We start from the raw sequence: 26,375 nt of genomic DNA on the forward strand, positions 1-26,375 counted from the left end.
TATATGAATAACAAACCTAAAGTTATTTTAAGAATTTGAAAGGAGGTCTAATGAGCAAATGCTTGTTTTTAAAAATAAAAAGGAGGTGTAAAGAGACAGGGAGGTACAATGAGCAAATCTGGAGGTCCCAATAGCCGCACTCATATAATTTCTAGCGTACCATTGATACGATCAATTACTAACTGTTTGAGTGTATCGTCCAATCAAAATGTTTCATTAAATGACATGGTTCATAAAGAATGGAGACCTAAATAAAACTATGGGCAGACCATAAACAAGTTATTTAGAGTCAGATTCATAAAGAATTAAGACAAGAGAAAGACATTAAACTACACAAAATAAAAGCCTACAACATAAAAAGCACAAGCAGCCCAACACACCCAAACTTTAAACAAGACTATTTCTTCAACTCTATCTCGTAGCTGTCGGGGAGGACTCATCGCCAAAGCTCTAACGGAAATCACGAGGGTGGATAGAGCACTAAGGTGGTCGGCAGAGGTGAGGATACGGCCGGAGCCGCCATACATTCTCCAGTTGGCCGATTACGAGAAGATCGCGTATAGAGGAACATCCACAACTAAACTAAAAAAGATCTGAGCCAAGAGAACTCAAATATGTAGAGGTGGTTGCAGAAGAAAACAAAATCCTCCATGACATGGTAAGATAAAATAGAACAAGGAGTTTTGTTCGTGGTTTGAAGATCTTGGGAAACAAGAGAAGACAAAAGCCTGCAAATCGTCTTAAGAACAGATCTGTGATTATATATTAGAGTTTTAGATCTAAGAGATGAACACATATCTAATACACAATGACCAAAATCAGAGGCAAAACGAAAAGAAAATCACCACTTAAGGTAAAGAATCACCACCAGGGATGAGACACCACAAGGATGAAATATCACCATATGGGTGAAGGTGATTGAAATTTTAGAGAGAAGCAGGATCTTCTCTCTTTAACGTGAACAATGTTTTTGTTTTTCTCACATTTGGGGTCTGGTGTTAAACTCAGGTGGGCTCTAGTTAATTTTTAAAATGTAGTTCACTGAGCATTATACTATCTGATATTGTTTGAATAAGAAGTATTATACTTCCAAAAAAAAAGAAGTATTATACTTTAAAAAAAAAGAAGTATTATACTTCAGAAACACCGTACGCAGCAAGAACTCAAGATCTCTATGAGTGGTGGAGGTGTGACATGAAGCTCAATAGTCGGCACATTGTTGAATTTGTGTTCTATCAAATACACAATTATTGCATGTTATAGAAAAAAATTGTCGTGGTGTGACGTATTGATCGAGTGTACGTAGAACACTGTAAGTATGTCAATGGAGGACGGTTTGTATGGTACTATGAGTGAGGCTAGGCTGTGTTGGGGCTCCACCGCTTGAATGGTGGTGATCTGGTGGTTATGGCATAATCCGATAATGATCGACGGCGGTTGATCGATCTGCACCGTACACGTATATATCGGACATTCTTCGTGCGTAGCAGTAATGTCATGCATGGGGCCTTAAGCAACGAACATTGTAGCTAGCTTAATCCTTACAGCATCATCACACCTCCAAGCTACAGACCATAGACTATAAGAAAATAACACTCTTCATTTACTCTCTTAGGTTTGAACTATATACCTTCCCCCTTATAGTCCAAGGTGTATTTATATGTTGATAAATGTCTACACCTTCTATTAGTCAGATCTCTCTACTTAAACAATTTCTAGTTTGAAACCAAGTTCAAGGTTGAATATCAGCACGATTTTCATTTGTATACATGATTGCAATTTGAATAGATGAGTCGCATTTTCTTGATCAATCAATGATTCAACGATTATTTTTATTTATATAATATAATGTCATCTGTCGTACATATGTTGTAATTTATAGAGTTAAATAGGCTCTTATTAGATAAAAACATCAAATAACACTTACCATTCCTTCCACCATGCAATCTAATATGTTATCAGAGTTTCAATTATTAGTAAAATTTCCGCATTTCATCTAATATCTAAATACTCTAGTGCATGACAATATATTAAGTGCATATGACTTGAAGTGATACAAAGACACTATCAAGAAAAGTATGAGATCTAACTAAATTCACGGCAAACAAAGATATTAGGATATAAACAACGGGATTCAAGTTTAAGTAACATATGTTCGAGTTTTCGGATAACTATAAAAACGATTGCTTTGTATCACTTAGTGTACTTAGGTCTATAGAATTTAGACTAGAAAATGTTGATGATGGAATGCAAAATGACCAAATTCAAGGCACTTGAAGACATGAAATTCCGATGGAAAGATTATATTCGCTATTTGTTCTTGAATCTAGGTTCTTAGTTTCAAAGTCTAAGTGGATTCTTAAGCATAGACAAAACAAAATGAATATGGGGATTTTGATACATGATTTGGAGATTACAGGGTTAATGAGAAAACGGGGCGCACCGTAGACCGTACACCATCAACAGACAACCTCACGTCAGATACGTCACACAGAATCGGCACCCACCACCAGTTACATCCCGCTACGTGGCGATCTCTCCTCCACTTAACCCCCTCACCCGATAAAACCGGGGTGGCCGACAAGTAGACAAAACCCATTTTGCGGACGTTAACACCCTCGCTCCCTCCTCCGTCCACGTGTCCCCCACCAACGGCCCGATCGCTATCCCATTTTTGTTCTGAGACTCCGACCCTCTTACCGCTTTCAAGTCGCGGCAGACTGTACAAGGGTAGTTTCGTCTTTCCCGCCTGACCCTGAACAGCGTCCAGTGTTGTACCGTCATTTCCTGTTGATGTGGGGGCGAAAATCGTAATTCGCAAAACCAAAAAAGAAAATTCGAGAGGATATTTGTCGGTCGTTTAGATTTTAGAGCTTCTTCCATTTCCTTCTTCTCCAAAATTTTCTCTCCCTTTTCTCTCTCTTTCTCTCGCACTCACTCGCAGCGCTGAAGCTAGCTAACAGTGTTTGAGTTAAGATAGAGATATTGACATTCAATCTCCGCAAATGTGAGATTGGTTTTCAGCAAACAGTTGGCAAATACATAATTCAAGTTGATCGGATATATTCTCTACTTGAAATGCAAGACATTCAGTCGTCGTTCGGAGGGAGGTTCTTCGGCGGAGCCGGAGCCGGAGACAGGAGGCTACGGCCGCACCACAACCAAAACCACCAGGCCTTGAAGTGTCCTAGATGCGACTCGCTCAACACAAAGTTCTGCTACTACAACAACTACAACCTTTCTCAGCCGCGCCACTTCTGCAAGAGCTGCCGACGCTACTGGACCAAAGGTGGCGTCCTCCGCAACGTCCCGGTCGGCGGAGGTTGCCGCAAAGCCAAGCGATCCAAGCCGAAGTCCTCTTCTTCGTCGCCGGCATCACCGCCGCAGCCGAACAGCGAGCGCAGAGCTACCTCCAACTCTAGCAGCGAAAGCTCGAGCCTCACCAACACTACTGCCACAGCAACGGAGGCCGTCTCGGCGCCGTCGTCCACGTCATCAGCTTCCAATCTTCTCAACATTCCAGACTCCAAGTTCTTCGTCTCCCAAAGCGGCGCAAACGCGAGTTTCGAGACGACGACTACTGCAACCATGCTCGAACAGAGCGCTGCCACAGAAATTGGAATGTTCTCAGATATGGTAACCTTCACGAGCTTGATCACGGCCTCGAACGACGTGCCGTTTGGTTTCACCAACATCAACAATATTTCCGTCCCGCCGTTCAGGGTGAACCAACCGGGTCATCAACAACAGCAGGTTGAGCAAAGCCAGTGGGAGCAGCAACAAAACAGCCAGGAAATGAAGTTGCCGGAGTTGACCGGAGGAATGCTGGATCAGACAACGGCTCAGGTGGACTTATCGGTGTTTCAAACAAAAGCCAACGGCGGAGGAGGAGGGTTTGGGTCGCTGGATTGGCAGCCGGCTGGTGATCAAGGTTTGTTTGATCTCCCCAATACCGTTGATCATGCATATTGGAGTCAGGGTCAATGGACCGATCAAGATCCTCCCAGTCTCTACATCCCGTAAAAAAAATGCTCACTTTAACAATCTCAGATTTAATTTAAACAAGAATTTGAGAAAATCTCATATAAAAATTATGAATATGACTTGCTTTGTGTATGTAAATTTTTTTCATGTATAATTAATCTCTTGGTTTCTTGAGGATTTAATTTGATGATTTTGTAAGGTGTTCTGGGCTTTGTTCTTGCCTCTCATGCTAGTTTTACTTTTTTGGTTTTTGGCTTTGCCTCTAATGTATCTGGATTTAAATTAATCAAATTATATAAATAGAAAAATATTATAGTGCTTCACTATTGTGCTTATGAACTGTGGTGGTTGTTATTAGTTGGTTAATCTAGTGAGATCAAACGACTAGTTAAGTAATTAGTGGGTTTTGAGCTGCAATTAAGGGCGTGCCACGTCATCTTGTAACAGTTGGGAGATATTTGTTTTTTATTTTCCGGAGGGGATTTTATTTGTACGGACGCCGTCGATCAAGCGGGATTAGGGGGCACACGTGGCGGGAGATGATGGGGAAGTGGGTGGGGACACGTGGGAAAGGGGTGATGGGCCTGGGCCGGTGGGGGTGGGGGGAGGTCGGTTTGTCGTGGGGCGAGTCGTATTCTGTGACAAGTACGAGTACTACTACTTAGAGGGGTTTGGGTGGGGCCCCCAGTATTCTCTGGGGGAGGGTGAACATGTGCATGTTGGACTGCTGGTGATGATGATGGTGACGTGGAAGTTAGGGATGGTTTGGGACCCACGGTTAAGAGGGGTTTAGTTGGTTGGGTTGGGTGGACTCATGAGTGGAGCTTCAGGTAGTGGATGGTTATGTATTTTCTTCTCCCCACGACTCACTCACTCGTATTTGTTCGAGTGTGGAGTGCTACATTGGTCTGAGCTCTAGCGTTTAATTTCTTAACCATGTTTACACAACGGTGAGCTGTGACCTGTAAACTGTTTAAAAACCTAACAATATTGAGGTTGTAAGGTTGTATGACTTGTATCATAAACTCGTCCTCGACAAACATTGTATGAGTTTCGTATTTGTGAGTTTGCTCCGAGGTGTTGAAGCCTTAATTTAATTTGTTTTTAGTGTGTGCTTCGCATTTTCATATCCTTCACACGAAAAATGTGTTATAGGGACATGATACATATTGCGTGAATTCTTAGGTTTATACAAACTACGTGAGTTCTTGTTATAAACTTTTATTATGGTGTGGAAATAGCATGAATGGTATATATGTGAAGATATTATGTTGATATGGTATATATATGTGTGTGTGTGTTTGAGTTCTTATTGTAAAAGTAAGGCTCTATTTTTGTATGGAAAATGGCGTCAATTCACATGTGAGAATAATATGTTGATATATGTGTGTGTGTATTTATTGTGTGTGAGAGATATTGGAGAAAACAAAAGGCAAAAATAAAAATTGAATTGAGTATCACTAGTTTGATGTTGTTTGGAAACTCCAACACATAACGTTGCTCTCCAACCCAATTCAACCTGCTTACACACCCAATAAAAGTAAAAAGACGTGACTATATAACTCCTCGAAACATATATCTAATTGTCACGAACAATTGGTTATTGGTTTTTTTTACACCAATACGTCAATACCCCAATTTGATATTCAATCGTATTTGAGATTTTCTTTCTCCAGTCATCAATCAATACGCCAATATGGTATTCAATCGTCTTTTTAGGATTTCCTTTCTTTCTTTTTGTGATCAATGGTTTTCCTATAGTAAAATAAAAAAGTGGGTCAATAGCTATTGTTTAATTGATCATCCAATTAAGTTTGGGGAGTGAAATTTGCACTCTCCATTTTACAATCCACGCTCCCATTTTTATATTATAGTTAAAGATTTCACAAAAAAGACAAAACATATGTGAGTAGAGACAAAATTAAAGTTACTTTAAAAGAAAAGATTTAGTGTGAATTATGAATAGGAGAGTGCAAATTTCCACCCCGTTGAGTTTATTCATTGCCAAGGTTCTTATTTTGAGCTACCAAGTCTTTGTGTGTTTCTAATTAAATCTCACATGAATTTGTATATTTAGCATGATGAAACGAATGACATCCCCTCAAGTGCTTCTTCTAAATTTGAATGTGCTATCTCAATTTGGATGTGGATTTTCATTAGTCAATTTTTTTTATTCAATAAGGAGTGTAAATGGAAAATTGGATGTGGACTGACGGTATAGTGGTATTAGTGGCCCCTCTGTAAGTGAGAGGTTGTAAGTCGACTCGTTGTTGTATTTAAAAGCTGATGAATGTTACTCAAATTATCGAAGCATAACATTGGTTAAACATGAATTTCAGTATACATTCTATTTATTGCATTAATGCATTGTACGCACAAGGTGTGATGTAGTATTTATCTAGTTTCAACGTGTGATGTATTGTCTAGCAAAACTAGTAATGAGTTTATGTTCTTTGCATGAAACGACCAAACGGGGCAGACCTATATGATTTGTTTGATAAATGTATGAAACAAACTACTAAAAGTATAACAGGATTAGACTTTTGGGAATTTGGATATGCATTATAGAGTTAACAAATGAGAACTAAAAGGTATTGAAGTGATTTTAGTTTGGCTAAACACATCAATAATTGGGAAAAACATGTTCTTAGGAGCCGAAATGAAACTCAAAAGTGAATTATTGGAAACTCATGAAGCTGACGTTATCTGAGATTTTTTTGATATAGATGAATGTGAAGCAAAAATAATGAGCTACACACACACACACCCCGTTGTCGACACCAATGCCAACTAGCTGGTTAGCTTTTCACAATAACTTCCATAGGGAAAATCCTTGAAGCTGTTCGTGATTTGATGTTCATCTTCAACTTTGGTTTTGGATAATACCCGACTCTGTGTGGACTCCAGCCTACTGGGTTTCATTCACAGAATCAATCCCAATCTTGGAAATAATGACCAATTTATTGGTGTTGCTTCTGATTTTTCTCAGTAGCTGATCAAACATTCAAATCCCTGGCTTAAGTGCTTAGCTTATAATCTATCACTCCAGTGCCGGCAGCAATTTAGGCAAGGTCACTCTTTATGGTTGTGTTTTAAAAGCTGTAGTTGGAACTAGAGACCTTCTATATGGAGGATAATTTGGTACTTAGGTCATAGGAGGTGCCCGTTATATATAAATATATAAATTATTTTTCAAAAGAAGAAAGGAATATGTATATACTTGATCAGCAGCTTTCCACATAGATGAGAATATGATAGAGAGATTGCTTGCTAGGTAGGCATGTGCAAAGTGCAAATAAAATTGGTCCAAAGCCACCACAATTAGTTAGGGGCGGATGAGGATGTGGCCTAGGAGAAGCTTGATTGCCCAATTAAGAAGGTCATTAAGGCCTTAATTAAGGTCTTAATAGGTTATGGACCATGGTGGACTGGCATGGATTGTGACTACTCCATTTTTAAGATTCAATCTCACAGTTGGGCAGATGATGGGGTCATATGGGGTTGTTTGTGGGTCTTTGTTTTCTATTCTGTGAGGGATCCTTATCATCTTCATTTTCATCATCATCATCATGAAGCAGAAGACTTTTCACCAGTTGGTATTCTGGTGCACCATTTATGCTTGTTTGCCAAATTACAGGCACTTCCAGTTTGGACCAAACACTTGGCAATGGAACTTGCTGAGGCTGTTTAAGAATACTGATGGGTACAAAGTACAATCATAGCTTGATGGCAGAGAAATGGGGAAATTTTTTTTGTTATGGAAAAGGACCAAGGATTTAAAACTGATAATTAGGTAAGAGTTTCATATATCATCACCTGAGGATTGAGTATATTAAGAGTAAGCTCTGTTTTAGTGCATCTATAAATCAGGTAAGTTAGGCAATAGGACCCCAACTACACTATTACCAAGTCTCAGTAGAAACCCAGTTGCATATCTTTGTACAAAGAATCACTTTCTTCCACACAATCTCTTTCTTTGATAGTTCATTTTCAAGTAGACTACTTGCCCATTCTAGGGTGATTTTTCGTACCTCACTATTGAAAGCCTACAATTTACCCTCTAAGATCTGTTCTATCCTATGAATTCTCTTTCTGCAAAAGCATGTCCTAAATTCCTTTTACATCCTATGGCACTGCCAATGCTCTCCTCCAACTTTTTAGCAATAGCCCAGAACATAGATTTTCTTACCATCTTAGCTCTAACAGTCGAAAGATCCTTAGTTTGGAAGTTTGGAAATTGTTTTTGATCCAAACTCTAACACCCTCTTCATTTTTAACTTTTAGCATTCCAGCATTTGCAACTGAACAAATTAGATGGACTAAACTTGTTACTATTATGAAGTCATTTGGTGTTTATATTTATAATTTGTAAGGCATGTCATAATGTATATAAACTAAAGGCTACAGAGAAATGGATTGATTATAATGGAAGATCCACACTATAATCGAGGGTGTACACCAAGAAATATAAGTTATGTGTGTAAGTATTCAGAAATTCAGAAGGTACAGCACAGAAATCGCATCCCCCAACGACGATGCCTTTGTAATTGTCTCATATCTGCTTCAGCCATTCTCACTGGACTGCCGGCCCATTCTGAGGATATTCTGTTAAAGTGAAAAAATCTTTGAACTATCAAACACCATTACCAACAACTGAGAAAATAACTATAATACCTTGGAGGAGGGGCAAGCAAGACTTACATGGGAAATGTGAAAGACCTAGAGCTAGTTGTACTGCTGTTTGATCGGAAAGAGATGCTACCAAAACTTGGTATGGCTCCTGAGTATATCGCTAAAGGCCCTGAAACTGAGGTACCTGATTCTCCACGGAGATGCTGTTGTGATTGACTCGATTCTGTTACACTATCTGACATCCCATCTTCGGATGAATCCTGAGGATGACACTCCACACTTGCATGCCATACCTCTCTCCTTGCATTCTCACGGCAATGCTGTTGTGATTGACTTGATCCTGTTATGCTAACTGACATCCAATCTTTAGACGAATTACTCTGTGGAAATATCTCTTTTCTTCTTGTATTTCTGCCGCAATGTTGTTGTGATTGACTCACTCCTGTTAAGCTATCCGACATCTCATCTTTGGAAGAATCACTTAGTGAAAATGTATCCCTACTTCTTGCATTCTTGCTGTGTTGTCGTAAACTATTTCTTCCTGTTCCATTTTTAGATGAATTCCGAGAATGACACTCTACACTTGGAGGAAATACTTCCACTCTTCTTGCCTTCTCTAAGGCAGTTTTGTGAGAATATTTGCTTCGCCTCTTTTCATAAATTGCCTCAGTTGAGGATAATACCACTGAATCTGACAAGACTGCCTTAGTTGGATCCTGTAGAATATGGATACAAATTTAACAGACCAATAAGTTATACAAGTATGCCCATCTCTAATCTGCTATCTCCAATACGAATATGACTGAATTTATATATGAACAGGAAATCAAGCATTGACTGTAGTGGGAGTTACAAAATCAGGATAACAGCAAAGACATATAACATCATAGATTCATGATTATCTGGAAAATGAGCAAAAGGAGACTTTTACAATCTCCTATTTCTACAAGGAAAAGCATTCAACTTAAATTATATACAATTTCACATCAGCAAGGAGTGTTTTAAGCTAAATTTGCTAAGCATCGAGTTGAAACAAACATCATTTTGACATCTAAATACTAAACATTATCATGTAAATACGATCCCATAAAAGTAAATATCTTTTAACGTTATATAAAAGCATAATATGAGGAAAGCAAGAATTGGTTCTACCTGTCTAATCTGAAGTAGTGTTTCAGATATGATCATCTTGGTTGAATGATCACTTGAAGTATCATCTTTTTCTCCGTAATTCTCTCCATCTTCAGTTGTCAAGTTCTTGAAACCACTTTGCTTGCTTACATCCTCCTCCCACAGTTGGTCGGATATATGTTTCGACACACTGGAGTTTGATGACTCTGATGAGCACTGAGATTCTACAGTTAATTTGCTACTACTTTCGGCATCAGAGCTAACCATGCAAGAGACATTATTAAAATCCAAATCACAGTTCTCTTCCAAACATTTATTCTGAGATGGCACAACACTGTCAATGCAGATGTCCTTAACAAAAGGGTAACCACTATCTTGAAGGAAAGCAACCAACTCTGGTAAGTCATAGTCCATAGCAGCCTTCCATTTCTCATCTGAATGTGGACTTTGAACCACCTCGGGATTTTCTCTCTTAGGATTGTCAATGAATTCATTGCTGTCTTTCATACTGGTATTCCTTTGGACCTTCAGTCCTTCCATAGCTTCTGAGGTTTTGAATTTGAAAGACTTGAAAACAGGCTTGAACACCAAAGTGGGATCACCATCCATGGATTCCCTATTTAACAAGTAATCAACCCGAAGAAAAGATTAAAACTTGTCTGGCTACAGAATACGATTGGATGTAGGAGGATAATCTTAACTTCACAATATGATGATTCAATCAAACACCACACTGCAAAAGAAAACAATAATGAAGATGAAAAACTGTAAATGCAGAGCGTAATATCCTCACCAAATTTCAGAGGTGTCATAATCTTCCACAACCATCATTTAGGATTGTACTTTTTTGAAACTCAGATTTTGTTCCGTCTTTTCTTATCCAAGTTTTGTTTCTCTTTGTTCTTTTTGAATTTGCAAAATCATTGCACCCTTTTGGATGTTTTGATTGAAATTTGATCCTTTAATTCAGGCTATCTAGCCATGAAATCAAATCACACCATTACTTCTCTATCCAGCAACATGAACCATTTAGGAAGTGAACAAATACTCATCTTGGAAACAAAAGTAAAAATGGTAATTTCCAAACCAATTGGTTGAACCTTGACCAAAGTCAATTGGAGCCCAAACACAAATGTGAAAATCATTAAATTTTCAGTCAAGAAAAATAGGTGCTATGAACCTTGTAATCTTGAATTGGGATCTATAGTAGGAAACAAATAAAACCCCAAAGCTTATTTATTTCTGTTCAAAAACCCTAAAATCCTAATTCAGTCTTTTTAATCGAACACTTCAAACCTCATTTTTCTTTCCTTAAGGATTTAAATTACAGAGTAAAGACAGAGAATTTTGAAAAAGGTCAAGCATCAAGTACCTTGAAGCTGCATAACCTTACTGAGGAAGTTGATTTCCTTCAACTGAAAAATGAGATATGACCTTCATTTTAGAGTGTTCTCGCCAAAACAATGCAGGTACTTATGAATCCCAGCCTCAAGTGACCTGCACTAACAAAAGCATAGTGCTTTAGAGTTTAGAGCAATTACAGATACAAACTTTGAGCTCTTATAAAGCTCTTTCCTTCAATGAAGCACTTATTTCATCTAAGAATCCACATAGCAGAAATGTGATATGGGAAGGAAAAGCAAATAAACTCACCAGAGAAACTGCAGATATTACTGAACAGTAATGCCCAAAACTCTGGATTTTGCAATAGGGGTGAGATTATGATTCTGACTGCAAAATATGAGATGAAAGGCATCGAAGAACATCTGAATTAGGACATTTCTTTTAATTTGGTCTAACATTTGAACAAAGACGGTTCATACTTCATAACAAAAGCAGAAATGCAATAAGTATTGAATCTGTAGAGACTTAATTGTGTGACAAACCCGATCAAAGATACACATATGCATGACATGGGAAATAATGGAATTTGGGGAATTAGATAACATGTGCGTGTCAAATACAGTTGGGGTTATCATTATAGTTTTAGGTAGTGTAATTATGTCTAGGTAAAGCAAGCACATCATATCAAAACCATGATTCAGATCAAAACATCAGGTAACCTTAAATCAAAACTTCAATTTTCATCTTCCCAAAAGAAAAAAATTAAAATAAAAAATCATGAGTTACCTCTCTATCTCCCCAAGAACCTAAACCAAGTTCTTGACTGTCAGCTGCTCTACATAGACTGGGTGAAAAACCCAGACATTTCATAAAGTATGAAGAAGAATTAGAAGAGAATGAGAATACAAAGAATGAGGGTCATGCGTTATTGTGGTTTATATAAAGCATTTAGCTAGGGAGAGCAAACTGACCCATGAAGATTGATAACAATAAAGGGACAGTTCAAAGCATTGAAGAACCCATGAAGCAGGTACTAGTGAAGCTTTAGTAACTGAACTGTCACCTCACCAAACACCACCACAAATCTTCCAGGTTATGTCTCTTTTGGCTTCTCCTTTTCATTTTTGTTTGGGACAGTCCATCTGTCATGCTAAATCTCACCAATCTCCTTTCAATAATTTCTAATTACTCCATATTAACCATAAAACAAAAAAACAAAAATTGGAATGACTATTATGGGTTTAGTGGAAGCATTTATACATAAAGGAGTACATTTTATTTGAAAATTGAAAACAAATAAGAAATTTATTGGAGATTAAAGGGTTCATCCTTCATTGAAAACAAGGTAATTTGGATTTTCACCTCAATTTCGATCTTAAAATACCAAAAATTAACCTAATACCACAATCATAGGAGGTCAGAGCTTTTTGTACTGCGATTGTTAATGCTAAAATAACCAAATGATACTGAATAAGTCTGAATTGTTCTCGACTACAACCTATATTATCAACCGACTCGAACACGATATGAACAAACATAACACACGAGGATTAACAAATGAGGAAATTTTATAAATAGTACTCGAACTAACGGTCATTCATCATTTTAATGTCCCAAATTTAAAAACTATTAGATCGATACCTCAACATTTAATCCCAATACAATTAACATACTCTTCATTAATAAGAGTGTCAAATCTATCATTTTGCAAACTATCTCAAGGACAATTTCGTCCTTTCGTTTTTTTTTTTTGGTATGTGCCTGTATGATTTTTTCTCCGGCTCTATCTGTGTTAAAAACCCAAAAACTCTCCGGCTCAATCCGTGCAAAAACCCAAAAAGAATTTTTAACTATCCATGCAATACAATAATTGAACTCATATCCCTCACTATCCATTTTTCATACAAAAATCTAACAAGCTTAGTAATTTAAAGTTTTAAACCAAAGCAAAAACTCATAGGTGTGTGAGACTGAAGTTTGTTTGAGGTACAAAGAAGTGAGGAGAGGAAGAGAAGGAGAGAGAGCAGTTGCCTGCTCCAAAGACGAAGAAACCTAGTACATCTAAAACAACAAGAGACGAAAATATCCTAAAGCAAATTAGTAATTTAAAGTTTTAAACCAAAGCAAAAACTCATAGGTGTGTGAGACTAAAGTTTGTTTGAGGCACAAAGGAGTGAGGAGAGGAATAGAAGGAGAGAGAGCAGTTGTCTGCTCCAAAGACGAAGAAACCCAACACATCTAAAACAACAAGAGACAAAAATATCTCAAAGAAGATGAAGGCTTAACACCGTTAAAGACGGTAGGTATTGATAGTAGGTCGAATTTTAATGTTGAGGTACTAATCTAATAGTTTTTGAAATTGATACACCAATGTGATAAATGACTTGTAATTGAGGTATTATTTGTAAAATTTCCTCTTAACAAATAACAATGGGCCGGTCCGACCAGGCCGGCAAACAAAATTGATCCAATTGGCATCACCGAGCCGGCCCCACAAAATTTCAGAATTTTTTTTTTAAAATTCACATTTAAATTGTGTTAATAACAAACACCATTTAATTGGTAAGTTTTTGAAAACAGAATCTAGAAAACGTTGGGTTGAAAATTACATTCCGGAAATGAAGCGGTTTTGAAAAAAGAAGAAGTCACACACAGTCCTCTCCTACTCTCTCCGCTTCTCTTCTCGATTTTCTCGAAATCCAAGCTCTACTAGACGATGCAGCATTTCCTGGATTTGCAAGACAACCCGACCCATTTCGGCGACCCGAAATGGGAATCCAACTCGTCCCAGCTGACTCAGTCCTCCTCCTCCGCCGCCAACGCCAACCTCGACCGCGTCCTCTTCCAGGACCTCGTCGAGATCGTCCCTCTCGTCCAGTCCCTCATCGTAAGTCCACCAAATCCGACTGCTCAATTTCTCAAATTTTGAAGCTTTTCGATTTCTGAATTTTTCAATCTGGTGATTCAGGATCGGAAAGCCAGCAGCTCCTTCACGCGCCGCGGCTCCGTCACCTACACCAAGACGCCTTCCAGAGAATCCTTATCCAAGAAAGTAATTTTCTTGTTCGCAAGTTTTGAATTTTGAGTTACTTTTTACTGTGTTAGCTAATTTGGAATCTTGAGGTTAAATTTTGGTGCTTTTTTTCAGTGTTGAAGTAAATGTGCTTGTTTTTGTAACTGTAGTAAAACAATTTGTAGTGAAAATTGTATTGGCAGTAATGAGCATGATGTTTTGATCATCACTTACTCTTTTTAGCAAGACCTGAAATCGCTTCTTTTCGTTAGTTTCGAATCTTTGAGCTTCAGTTTTATAGGTTTTGTGTTGGTTTTCTGATAATGTGCATCATATGTTGAATAGTTGTCTAACAGGAATGGGGCGCAATCCATTCCGGCAAGAAAGAAGAGGGAGAATGCTGGTAATAACCCTGACGCTGACAGCGTTTCGAGTATTTCCTCGAGGGATTTGGCAGCGGAGAAGGAGCACGAGGAGTTGGATGCGTTGAGGGTTCAGTTTGAGGATCTGCAGAGGAAATTGTTGGAGAAAGACGAACTTTTGAAGTCGTCGGAGATCTCAAAGAAAGAAGTGAGTTCTGTTCAAGCAAAGCTTGAGGAAGTGAAGCGCCAAGCTGCGGAAAAGGATTCTTTAATCAAGGCTTCTCAGCTACAGCTATCTGATGCAAAGGTATGTATGCAATTTTTACAATGGAGCAGAATTGGTGGTGGTTTGCCTGTGTTGCTTGCTCTCTTGGACACACAGGCAACTCTTTTTGCGAATGTGTTATTGACATATGTCTTTTGTCACAGATCAAGCTTGCAGACAAGCAAGCTGCTCTTGAAAAGTTACAGTGGGAAGCTATGACATCAAACAAGAGTGCAGAGAAGCTCCGAGCAGAGCTAGACTCTTTGCGAGGAGATATTTCCTCATTTATGATCCTATTTGATGGCTTGGTCAAAACTGATCCCACTGCAAACACTGAAGATTATGATATTTCACCTTGTACTGTGGATCATCTTCCATATATTGTAAGCTCATGACCCCTTCCCTTCTACATGGTTGTTTATATTCCTAGATCCTCGCATCCAGACCTGTTTATTAGTACTGTCTGGTGTCTGGGTAGCATCCTGTGTGTGTTGAGAAAGTTTGAGGCCATGGTTTACTATTTGCATTATTTATTTGAGAAGTGGTTGTTCAGGCTTCTGTATTCCTTGCAATTGAAAGACCCTTGCTTTTCAATGAACAGGAAGATTGGGATGAGACGCAGATGCAGAAAATGGAAGCTGCTAGAAAAGCTTACGAAGCTGCTGTTGTTGTTGCAAAAGAAAGGCAAGATGAAGAATCCATTGCTGCTGCAGCCAGTGCAAGGTTACATCTTCAATCGTTTGTTTTGAAAACCTGAAGTTATGGTGGGGAATTCAAAGGAGCCTATTGAACCCCTTTGTTTGTTAGCTCCACTTTTTTCTTTCTTTTTCAAAATTAAGAGTACTGGCTTCACACTAGTTTGTTAGCAATATGTTATTTATATATAACGTAGCAGAGTGTGAATTCCTACTGATATCGTATCTGATTGCTCCCAAGATTTGTATCCTGCATGGTATGTCATGCTTATCATCAACACTTGGTTGGCTGGAGCCGTGCGTTACAATGCTGTATCCTAGTAATTTTGTATTGTGAATCACAACTAGAGCATGGTTATGCAACCTATGCTACTGCATTTGCATAATCCCCACACGGCCACACTTATGCTGTTTTGATCCATATTCCGAATCGCCAAGGGTCTCGGTGACCTTGTAACAATGAAGCAAGTGTTTTTCTGATTTGCTAATCTGAGAGAATGGTGCAGAACTGCAGATACTGCAAAACTTATAAGAATGCTACCCTAAACCTGAATTCCAATAATAAGTTTAGCAAGGTTCTAATATTGATACTGAGTGCATCTTATGATTATGGAATTTAACCAAATAGAAGATTGAGGCCTAATTTGCTGTTTAATTCACAGCCATGAGCATCTTTAACCCCTCTTGCATTCGCTGGGCCTGTTTATTTAACCTCTCTTGCGTTCGCTGGGCATGTTTGTATATCTCATAGATTACCATCCGTGTACAACTTGTTTTCAGTTTTGGTTATGCATCATTCAACTTCCTAATAATTTGGATATTCATTTTCATACAATAATGTATTCTAATTTCTTGTCGTAGATAATTCAAAACGAATGCTTACGTACTCTCGAACCAGTCCACTGCACTACATGATGTCAATTTTTAGCTTCATTAAACAGGCAATACACCTTAAATCTTGAATGGAGATGATATATAGCAGCTAAATCATGCATGGTTATGAAAGATTAGGAACATTGCTCTCTGTTATTGCTTCTAGATAGATATGAGCTACCAAGTTTCAGAATCTAAAACACTGAAACTGAAGGCCTACACACCGAGCCTTGTGCTTTCTCAAGTCCAGCCCTTCTGGTTTAGGCATGTGCACAGGACTCCCCGACCAGTCCACAGCCAACCTGCATTCATGGATTCAATCCTATGTTAACTCTTATCTGTATTACTAATTAGGAAAAGCAGAGGAAAAAAAAAAAGAATTTTTTTTTGGGGTCATAAGGACTTCCATATCTTTCACTTTGAGAGAGATAGATGCATAACAGAGAAGTATTTCACAAGGAAAGAATGCGCCTACATACACAGGGAATGCGAAAGAGGCTGTGCTGCCAGCTGATTGATTTGAGTCACTTGATTCAATAGAGACCTCACCCATGCTACAAGCAGCAGTTGCTTTTGTATCCGAACATATATTCTTTCCTTTCTCACCTTCATTCTTTGAAACAAAAAAGAAAAGAAAAGGAAAAGGACATATTACATATAGGGAACATAGGGGTTTTCTCTTTTTGTACAAATGCTGCAACCTTAAGAACACATAAATTCCATCTAGCTACCTTCTGGTCAAATATGATAAAATTGCCATCATTTGTAGGGTAAAATATTTATAGATTGCTGCACTTTTTCCAACTGTTTTGCTATTTTGGTCATTATTAAGCTGTTTTTATAAGTGAAAAGCAAATGATAACTACTTAGAATTTTCTAATTGAATGTGTTCAAAGAAAGAAAGAACTTAAAAACAACATGGTGCCTAACCTTTCGATTGATCTGCCTCGAGTTTTTTGATGAGGTGCTGTCCCTGCATTTCTGTCCTTCTGGTTTGACATTTTTCACAACTTCGAATTTTCCATCTTCTTTGAAGCAGAATACTATGTAGTCTTGATCTTCGTCTGCAAAATGTGGCAGCTGCCTGCAGCTTGATTCTTCATCACTGCTCTGGTATCCAACTCGCCTGCAAGTACTACTACCAATACTAGTGCTAGTGCTAGTACTAGTAGTCTCCTTAACCTGTTTTGAATCATGACTCGGTCGCCTTCGAACTGATAGGGTTGAATTTTTATGGCGTGAGGGGGACATGTTCGTGTTCCTTACACTCTCATTCCTTCCAGAATCGCGCTGATAATCGAAAGCCATGTTTCTTATTGGCAACTGAGGTGGTGTTGTAGCATAACGTCTAGGGTCATCAACTGCTTCATCATCTGAAAGATTTAGAGGAAATTGAAGACCAAAAATGATGGATAAGAATGTTTACAGAGAGCGAGGCTAATAATAATTACCTAGAGGAAACCTGCAAGCCAAGAAGCATGAAGCGCAGTCCTTCTTCACTAGCTTTGTTATTGTCCATGGAGTGCACATTTTGATCAGAGAAAAAGAGAGAGAGAGAGGCAGTTATTTTTGGAGGAGGAGAAGAGGCAAAATGCAAATTTGAATTTGAAAGAGAAACCAAGGAGTTACAATACACTGTTAAATCCATAAATGTTTCCAAAAATATAATGTTGGAAGAGAAAATTATAGCTGGAATTATAGGTGGCATGGGGAGCCATTCCCATAATTACTACCAATAAAAGACAATAATTCCTTCATTCATTACTAAAACGAAAAACACATTCATTAATGCCAGCCTCCAGATTAATGCCAGCCTCCAGATTTTGATTTATGTCTACAATTTTGATTTATATCTGAATCAAAATCAACAAGCTATCCAAAAATTATGGGGGAGTAAATTTAAAATTCCAATTGAAAATTCATATGAAAATTCCTTAGTAGATCTTAACATTACTCAAAAGAGCGAGCTATTCATTTTGGACTAAAAGAACACATTCTAGACGTTCAATGTTTGACATCAAGAGCGACTTGAGTAGGACACAAAGTCTCTTCTAAGTTTCTCTATTACAAGAGTGTCCGACTGATTTCATTGTAGAGGTTTTAGTTTTTTTTTTTTTTTTTTTCTTCATGTGAACATCCTTTTTTTTTTTGAAAGTATCATGTGAACGTCCTTCTTATATCAAGAGCAGCGAGAATGACGGAACCAGTAGTTCTTTTAATTTTAGCGGTTGGGTCTAAAATAAAAGAAAAAAAAAAAAGAAAAGGAAAAGAAGAGTATGTCGTAAGCTAGGGCGGACCAAACAGTATAAATACCGTAAACCAGAAAAATGAAAAAGAATGAAATCCCCCGCCAAATCGAGAACCAGAAGCAAACCCTTGGACTGAGAATTTCAGACCTTCTTCTTCTTCTCAGTGGCCAATTAGGCGATGGCAGCCAGCCGGATTCAAATCACGGTCCGCACGGTGACCGGCGAAGCCACCACCGTCTCAGCCTCCGTCAACGACACCGTTTCAGACCTCAAGCTACTCCTCAACCACTCCTTCCCTCCCGCCACCACCAACTCCCCCAATTTCCACCTCTTCTTCAAGGTACCGATCCTTCTCTTAATCCCTCACTTTTCAATTTCAAAATCGCCGCTGAAATTACTAAAAATCAAAATCAAAAGCGTCTAATGAATCAACCGAATAGTTCTAAATTGATTGCGCTAGGGTTTTGGATCTGAAATGATTTTGGTTTATGCGGTTACGGTGTGTCAGGGTGAGAAGTTGAAGTTGCAGAGTCGAATAGGTGCACTTAGTATTGAGCCCGGTGAGTTTCTAGTGCTGGTCCCGTTTGTTAAGAAGGTTGTTAATAATCGGAGCCAGAAATGTGATCAATCTGAGCCGTTTTCGGTGGCTACTTCTGCTAAAGGCTCCATGTCCAAGTTTGCGAACTCCGTGTGGAGCGATATGATGCAGGACTTGTCGTATTTACGCGATGATTTGAGTAATGGAACGGCGAGTGTGTCTAGTATAGGGAGTTTTGATGTTGGAGGTGGAAGTGAGGATTGCTCTCGTGAAGCGAAGCGGAAAAGGGGCGTCGGTTGTGATGACATGATATTGGATATGTTGCGAGCTAGTAGAAGCAAGAGTGTTCTTGATGAGCAGAATTTTAGAAGGATTGTTGAGCTTTTGGAGTCGGTGAATTGTTTATCGGACCCATATTCTGGGGACTGCATGTTGTGGAGAAGAAAAGCTAGCTTACAAGGCTGTGGCTTGGGGCTGCATAATGGCAGTGGTAATTCATGCTTGTGTCCGGATTGGTTGAAGAAAATCATGAAGGCTTTTGCTTTCTTAAACAATTTTTCTGCACTGGTTCAACTTCAGCAGGAGAGGACAACCTCAACTCTAGTGGAGCAAGCACTAGAACAGCTTGCGACATTTGGAGTTAAACTTGGTATGCAGGATGTGGAGAATCTTTCGTTTATTTCTCCCAAGGTAATCTATGTAATGCAAGTGTATATTAACAAGAAGCAATTTTATTGGTTGATGTATAATCATTGCCATTTGAGTTCCAGGTAGTTCTTTTTTTAAAGGAGAATGCAGAGGCAACTTTTGGTAATGCACTTGTTATTACTGAATGTTCAGTAGAACAGAACCATGGTGACAGAAATAGTCATGAATCTGGTATAGTTGAATATCTGTTTTTTCTTTTCTTTTTCTTCTGAGCATTTCAGAGTTGATCCAAGTATATGGCATTTTAACTGGAGAATTTCTTTTATGTGGCCTCATTTTAGATTGCAAACAGATGGATGTATCAAAGATTGTCAATGAATTGAAGATGCATGAAAGTTCTTTCAAAAGTAATTTGTGGGAGGCTGTTGAGAGCCTAATGGTATGTCCCAATGTTAGATCGCTACTAGAGATTATTTGTTAGTAAAAGAATATTCTTTAATCAATCTGTCAAGTATACCTCTCCCCGCCTGCAGCCTTGCAACTATAGTAATTATGGGCATCTTATGCAGTTTATCAAAAGAAATGAGATTTCCTCCTTGGAAGACTTTCTCATTTATGTGAAGGAATGTGGTGCTGCTGCAAGAGGAAATAAAGTGAATCAAGCAATGAGAAGCCACACTGCTTCAACTACTGATTCAGACAAAAATCAATCTGCGGCTTCAACCACTCGTTCCACCAAAAAACGGGCAGGATGTCATGTAAGTCTTCATCCTCATTTTACTTACTCAACCAGGTTGTTGTGTTTTGTTTTGTTTTTCTTTTTCTCATAACTTGCAAGTACATATGTCATACTCTATAGAATGGAAAAAGAAAATGAAGGTAAACTTGTGGCTTATGCCTCAAGGAGTTTATAAGCATCTTGTAATCTTTACTTTGGGAGATCAATAGACTTTTATAGCAATTTTTTTCTGAGCAGAGAACCGATCCATTGCTACCAGTTGAGATGGTTGAACATCTTAGAAAGAGTTTTCGAGCAGAGAAGGTTTTCCCCTATACTTTTTATATCTTTATTTGTTCAGATTTGTACAGTGCAAAGTGCGATTCACAATGTATACATGGTTGCCTGATAAGTGTGGCCTAAGAATGAGAACAAATATATTATATGCTGTAATTTTCTACAAGAATAATTGCATGGAAAGCACTGCTAAGCACTGCACTTTGAACTTATGGATGCAGATAGTGCATGTTGAAGACATTGGTGCTCGGAAAGCTGTTCATGTGGAAGTTCCACAGGAACTAACAGAAAATATGAGATCTGCACTTCATTCTGTTGGAATCACTCAGTTATATAGTCATCAGGTATTGATTTCTAGGTAACTGCTTCTGAAAAACACCAGTTTGTTGACCTTGTTTCATTTTCTTTTCTTCCATGCTCTTCATAGGCAGAGTCAATACAAGCCTCAGTAACAGGTAAGAATGTCGTTGTGGCTACAATGACATCCAGTGGGAAATCTCTTTGCTACAATCTGCCTGTCATTGAAGCCCTATCCCAGAGTTCCTCAGCATGTGCTCTATACTTATTTCCAACAAAGGTTTGTTGAATCTATGTCAGCATATTTATGAATGCAAGAACCATCAACTTTGGTATGACTTTAAACAAATTTCGATAAATCTAAATGCAGGCTTTAGCTCAAGATCAACTAAGAGCTTTCTCAGCCATGAGCAAAGGATTCTGTGGTAGCTTAAATGTTGGTATATATGATGGTGACACTAATCAGCAGGAAAGGACACGACTGCGTCAAAATGCTAGACTGGTATTTTAGTAAACTAATAGTTGTTGTTAGGCTTCCCAGCTTGCTTCCTCTCCTGAGTTTTAGCTAGTATCTTATTTTCTTGACTGCAGCTAATCACAAATCCAGATATGTTGCATGTATCAATCCTGCCGCACCATCGAAAATTTGGCCGGATTTTGGCAAATCTTAGGTTGGACTCTTTGAGTCACCTGCTCACTCCTTCATATATGTCTATCTATGTATGTTTATTTAACTACTTTAGCTATCTTATTAGCATTTTTCCGCTTTTAATTATGAGCAATATGTCGGATTAAATTATTGATTAGTATAATAATGACACTACTCACACCAGGTATGTAGTGATTGATGAGGCCCATGTATATAAGGGAGCATTTGGTTGTCATACTGCTCTTATACTTAGACGACTTCGCCGGCTCTGTTCACATGGTAGATCTTTCCCTTAAATTTTCAAAAGATGGAGAGTAATTTCAGATAATTCCTTTGAAATTATAAAAATAAATAACCGTATGCTTCTATTTTCAGTGTATGGAAGTACTCCTTCTTTTGTATTTTCTACTGCGACTTCGGCAAATCCTCGTGAGCATTGCATGGTAAAGATTTGTTAGTGTTTGTATCGATCTTTTGTCATGATCACAAGGGCATAAATCAACAATTCGACTTTTTGTGCACACATGCATTTGTGTGACTTTATGTATCTTCTTCACATTTTCAATTCTCTTGGTCTCTTTCTGATCCTATTTGTAAGTAATTTGAAGCAATGGATATATTTTTTTTTCTCAGGAACTTGCAAATTTACCAACTTTAGAGTTGATTCAGAATGATGGAAGCCCTGCTGCTAGAAAGCTTTTCATCCTTTGGAATTCTGATGGCAGGTTGACAAAGATAATTGCTTGATGCTCTATTCTGATAAGTGGTTTTCTCCATCTCTGGAGATCATGGTTTGAATACCTGATTTTATATTCCTGCTTGGAAAATCTAAGGGTCATCCTTGGGTGTTGAACATGTGATGGGTAGTCTTAAGTTAGTGGATTTACTACCAAGCTACGTTCTAAAGAACTGTCTGAATAGTTGTTGCTGTAAAAATGACTGGTTCTACATGCCTTTCTGTTCCCGTTACAAGACAGATGCTAAACTATTGTGGGGGGGGGTGGGTGTTTTTGCATAGCTTTATTCAAGTTAAGCTCCAAACCAGCATTCAAGCTCTGTTTCTTTATGTATGAAAAATTTCAGTATGAGGTGTGGTTTTGGAGCTTAAATACTGATGCTTTAAGTAATCTTGACAGCCCGATTGAGGATATTTCAGTCCTCTTTGCTGAAATGGTGCAGCATGGACTACGGTGTATTGCGTTTTGCAAAACTCGCAAGCTTTGTGAACTTGTTTTTTGCAATACGTGAGTCTCATCAATTTCTTGAATTCACTGTCATATGACATGTTTTGGCCTTGGAGCCTCAGATTTTTGTTCTCTCTGTTTTAGGGAAGAGAAAGATGATCACATATGTTAATAGATTTTGGTTAATTGTGGTAGGCGTGAAATTCTTCAGCAGACAGCACCCCATCTGGCAGACTCTATATCATCTTATCGTGGCGGTTACATGGCTGAGGTTAGTAGGCGATTTGTCTGTATTAGGTTCTCTGTCTCTGTCTCTAGAGTTGGATTTGTAGTAAGGATCGATTTTAAAGGCAGAGGGGCCAGAAAGGATGTGAATGTCTTTATGTGAGAGTATGCTCTTTGTGTTTGGTACTTTTTTAACTGACAATTAGTGAGTGTAAACTGTTGATATCTTGTTATTTGATTTTGATCGATGGTAATTGGTTTGACATTGCTTGACTGGTGAACCAGGATCGGAGAAGAATAGAGAGCGATTTATTTAATGGAAAGCTTTGTGGTATCGCTGCAACAAATGCCCTTGAATTGGGTATTGATGTTGGACACATTGATGTAACTCTTCATTTAGGTTTTCCTGGAAGCATTGCTAGGTAGAGTGCCAAGTCATTTCTGTTTTGAACCGACCTGAAACATGTTGCTTAAAATTGTTTCGATTCATAATTATTTTTCCTCTTTGGTATATACATATAGCTTGTGGCAACAAGCTGGCAGATCCGGAAGGAGAGAGAGACCTTCTCTTGCTGTATATGTTGCATTTGAAGGGCCCCTTGACCAATATTTTATGAAACATCCAAATAAACTTTTTGGAAGCCCAATTGAGTGCTGTCATGTTGATGCTAAGAACCAACAGGTTTAAAAATTTCTGCTGTTACTTTTAATTTGTGTCTAAAGAATAGGCAAGGATGACATGTTTTTTATACCTTACCTTTTGTAGGTTCTTGAACAGCATTTGGCTTGTGCTGCTCTCGAACACCCACTGAGCTTGTTTCATGATGAGAAGTTTTTCGGTTCTGGTTTAGACAGAGGCATAATGTCTCTTAAAAGTACAGGCTATCTGAGGCTATCTGAGAACAGCATTTGGAACTATATTGGGCGCGAGGTATGGTCCTTGCATTCCTGTAGTTTAAGTTCACTGTCCCTGCCATTTCAATTTGTATTTTAGCATGCTGTCCTGATTCTATATAGCAATTTAACATTTACTGTGTACTTTTCTTTCTAGAAAATGCCTTCACATTCGGTTAGTATACGATCAATTGAAAGAGAGAAGTACAAAGTTATGGACCATCAAGAGAACGAAATCGAAGAGATTGAGGAAAGCAAGGCTTTCTTTCAGGTAAAGCAACTCTATCTGTTACCATGTTCTTTTCAGGCTTTCTTTGTGGTTGCCTCATTGTTGAAAATGGATGAAGTGCTTTGGACATTGTTCTGTATCATATTTGCCTATTTTTCCTCGAGTATATTTGTCTCTGTCTCTTTATCATTTAGCTCTTATCATATGTTGATTCAGGTATATGAAGGTGCTGTTTATTTGAACCAAGGAAAGACATACCTGGTCACGAGCTTAGATTTAAAAGAAAAGATTGCTTGGTGTGAAGAATCTAATTTAAATTTTTACACGAAAACTCGTGATCGCACAGATATTGATGTAGTCGGCTGTAATGTGGTATGCCAGGCTCTAAACATTTGTTCTCTTGTTCATTTTGTGTCTTTCCATAATCTGATATTTGTACATGCATGATGGTCCTATTTCTCTAGTATGGATACAGGGAAGGATGATTCTTTTTCCATCTGTCTTTGTGTTTTAAAAAATGCTTACCTGCTGTAGGCTTATTCAGCTCCACCTAAGCTTTCCAATCAGTTCTCTAGAACAACTGCCCGAGCAGATCCTTGCAGAGTAACAACTACATGGTTTGGTTTCTATCGTATACAGAAAGGATGCAACACAATATTAGATAAAGTTGACCTTCAACTTCCTAAATATTCGTATGCATCACAGGTAGACCTGAGTACATGTAACATTCTGCATAACTTAATGATTGTGTTCGATAACCTTGACTTGTTGTCTGGCTGTGCTGTGTACATAATCTGTTTCTCCTTTTCATAAAACAGGCAGTTTGGGTTCCGGTTCCGCCATCAATAATTGAAGCAGTGAAGAGTGAAAATCTTGAATACCGTGCAGGGTTGCATGCTGCATCACATGCTGTTCTTCACGTTGTGCCTTTGTGGGTCACTGATACTTGTGATTTTCATATAATATTTCTCAGTAAATTTATGCAGTTACATTTTCAAAGCTGGCGTACTGCATGAATTGTTTATTATATTCTTAGTCTCTTACAAAGAAAAGTAATGATTCTTACAATTCCAATGTTTGTGGGTCTGACTTCGTTATGATGGTTTGAAATGCAGACGAATCATTTGTAACTTATCCGACTTGGCTCCAGAGTGTGCGGATCCTCATGAAAGCAGCTATTTTCCGGAGAGGATTCTGTTATATGATAAGCATCCTGGAGGGACTGGTATCTGTGTACAGGTAAATGAGAGGACACTAAATCCTTCCAAAGATACTTTATTTGATCAAATCCCCAGTGGTTGTTCAGCAATCACCGTGGACGCTCTGATGTTTGATTATTCTGTGTATTTGAGGTGATCTCATTTGTTGACCCTGGGTGATACTAAAATAGTTTGGTCAATTTTGCTGTTCCAGTCTGGTTGTCCAGAAAGTTTCTGATTGTAGGATAGCAACGTCCGTGATGACTCTTCATTGAATTGAGCATATTTGGGCATGTTACAGATTCAGCCAATATTTATGGAGCTCTTGGCTACTGCTCTGGAACTTCTAACATCTTGCCACTGCGGAGAATATGATGGTTGCCCCAATTGCGTTCAGGTCAGACACACTATATTTACCTTAATCCTCTCTTGCTCAAACATGAATCAAATTTAGTAATTTTTGCATGTTGCAGAGTTTTTGTTGCAGGTCATATAACGAGGTTTTACACAAAGATGCAGCAATTATGATCATCAAGGTCTGGACTCCAAACTTGCATATCCAAATATCTTTACGCTAGTTTGTTTTCCATCTGCATTGACCGGTTTTCTTATCCATTAGGGTGTTCTGGACGCAAATAAATCTCCCAGCTCTTCCTGATCTTGATCAAAGCAACTAGAAAAGAAGAAAGAGATTAGTTACCGATAGAGGCAGGAAGGACGCTTCACCCTGCCCGACTTGCATTGATATTCTTGACAACAGCATACAATCATTACAATGGTGGTGCTTATTCATAGACCTGTATAGCTAAGTTATTGAACATCATCCAAGGAATACAAGCACTACTGCTTTGCTGCAGCAAAACACATCAATCATTATGGAATGAGATCAAATCAAACGGCTCAAAACTATAATAAAACTGCATTACCAGAGAATGTCATATAGTTATGT

The 26,375-nt window shown here is 38.4% G+C and overlaps 4 protein-coding genes across 4 annotated transcripts; 3 read left to right on the plus strand and 1 right to left on the minus strand.

Moving 5' to 3' along the window:
* Positions 1 to 2,876: 2,876 nt before the first annotated feature.
* On the plus strand, positions 2,877 to 4,306 carry LOC101303999 (dof zinc finger protein DOF5.4-like). The gene has a single exon (XM_004299226.1). It carries the CDS (start codon positions 3,079 to 3,081, stop codon positions 4,021 to 4,023), a length of 945 nt encoding a protein of 314 aa, XP_004299274.1. The 5' UTR covers positions 2,877 to 3,078; the 3' UTR covers positions 4,024 to 4,306.
* A 4,094-nt stretch (positions 4,307 to 8,400) lies between these two features.
* Positions 8,401 to 10,356, minus strand: LOC101293793. The gene is made up of 3 exons (XM_004301049.1): positions 9,769 to 10,356; positions 8,686 to 9,332; positions 8,401 to 8,589 (listed from the first exon to the last, which is right to left on the minus strand). Exons 1-3 carry the CDS (start codon positions 10,354 to 10,356, stop codon positions 8,481 to 8,483), a joined length of 1,344 nt encoding a protein of 447 aa, XP_004301097.1. The 3' UTR covers positions 8,401 to 8,480.
* A 3,320-nt stretch (positions 10,357 to 13,676) lies between these two features.
* On the plus strand, positions 13,677 to 15,817 carry LOC101304284. Its single transcript, XM_004299227.1, has 5 exons — positions 13,677 to 13,978; positions 14,060 to 14,143; positions 14,450 to 14,773; positions 14,896 to 15,114; positions 15,333 to 15,817. The coding sequence occupies exons 1-5, from the start codon at positions 13,808 to 13,810 to the stop codon at positions 15,486 to 15,488; spliced, it is 954 nt and encodes a 317-aa protein (XP_004299275.1). The 5' UTR covers positions 13,677 to 13,807; the 3' UTR covers positions 15,489 to 15,817.
* Positions 15,818 to 18,726: 2,909 nt separating this feature from the next.
* Positions 18,727 to 26,355, plus strand: LOC101294083 (putative ATP-dependent helicase HRQ1-like). Its single transcript, XM_004301050.1, is given in 26 exon segments — positions 18,727 to 18,888; positions 19,057 to 19,776; positions 19,857 to 19,965; positions 20,076 to 20,173; positions 20,304 to 20,492; positions 20,711 to 20,776; positions 20,971 to 21,093; positions 21,177 to 21,326; positions 21,417 to 21,548; positions 21,638 to 21,717; positions 21,880 to 21,974; positions 22,071 to 22,138; positions 22,329 to 22,486; positions 22,820 to 22,939; positions 23,075 to 23,150; positions 23,390 to 23,526; positions 23,627 to 23,786; positions 23,871 to 24,035; positions 24,156 to 24,269; positions 24,444 to 24,599; positions 24,762 to 24,932; positions 25,046 to 25,158; positions 25,343 to 25,466; positions 25,728 to 25,823; positions 25,900 to 25,962; positions 26,046 to 26,355. Coding segments are annotated over 26 exon segments (3,684 nt in total). The 3' UTR covers positions 26,085 to 26,355.
* Positions 26,356 to 26,375: the final 20 nt, after the last annotated feature.

Source organism: Fragaria vesca, linkage group LG5 (assembly GCF_000184155.1).
Source record: "Fragaria vesca subsp. vesca linkage group LG5, FraVesHawaii_1.0, whole genome shotgun sequence".
Classification (NCBI taxonomy): Eukaryota; Viridiplantae; Streptophyta; class Magnoliopsida; order Rosales; family Rosaceae; genus Fragaria; species Fragaria vesca.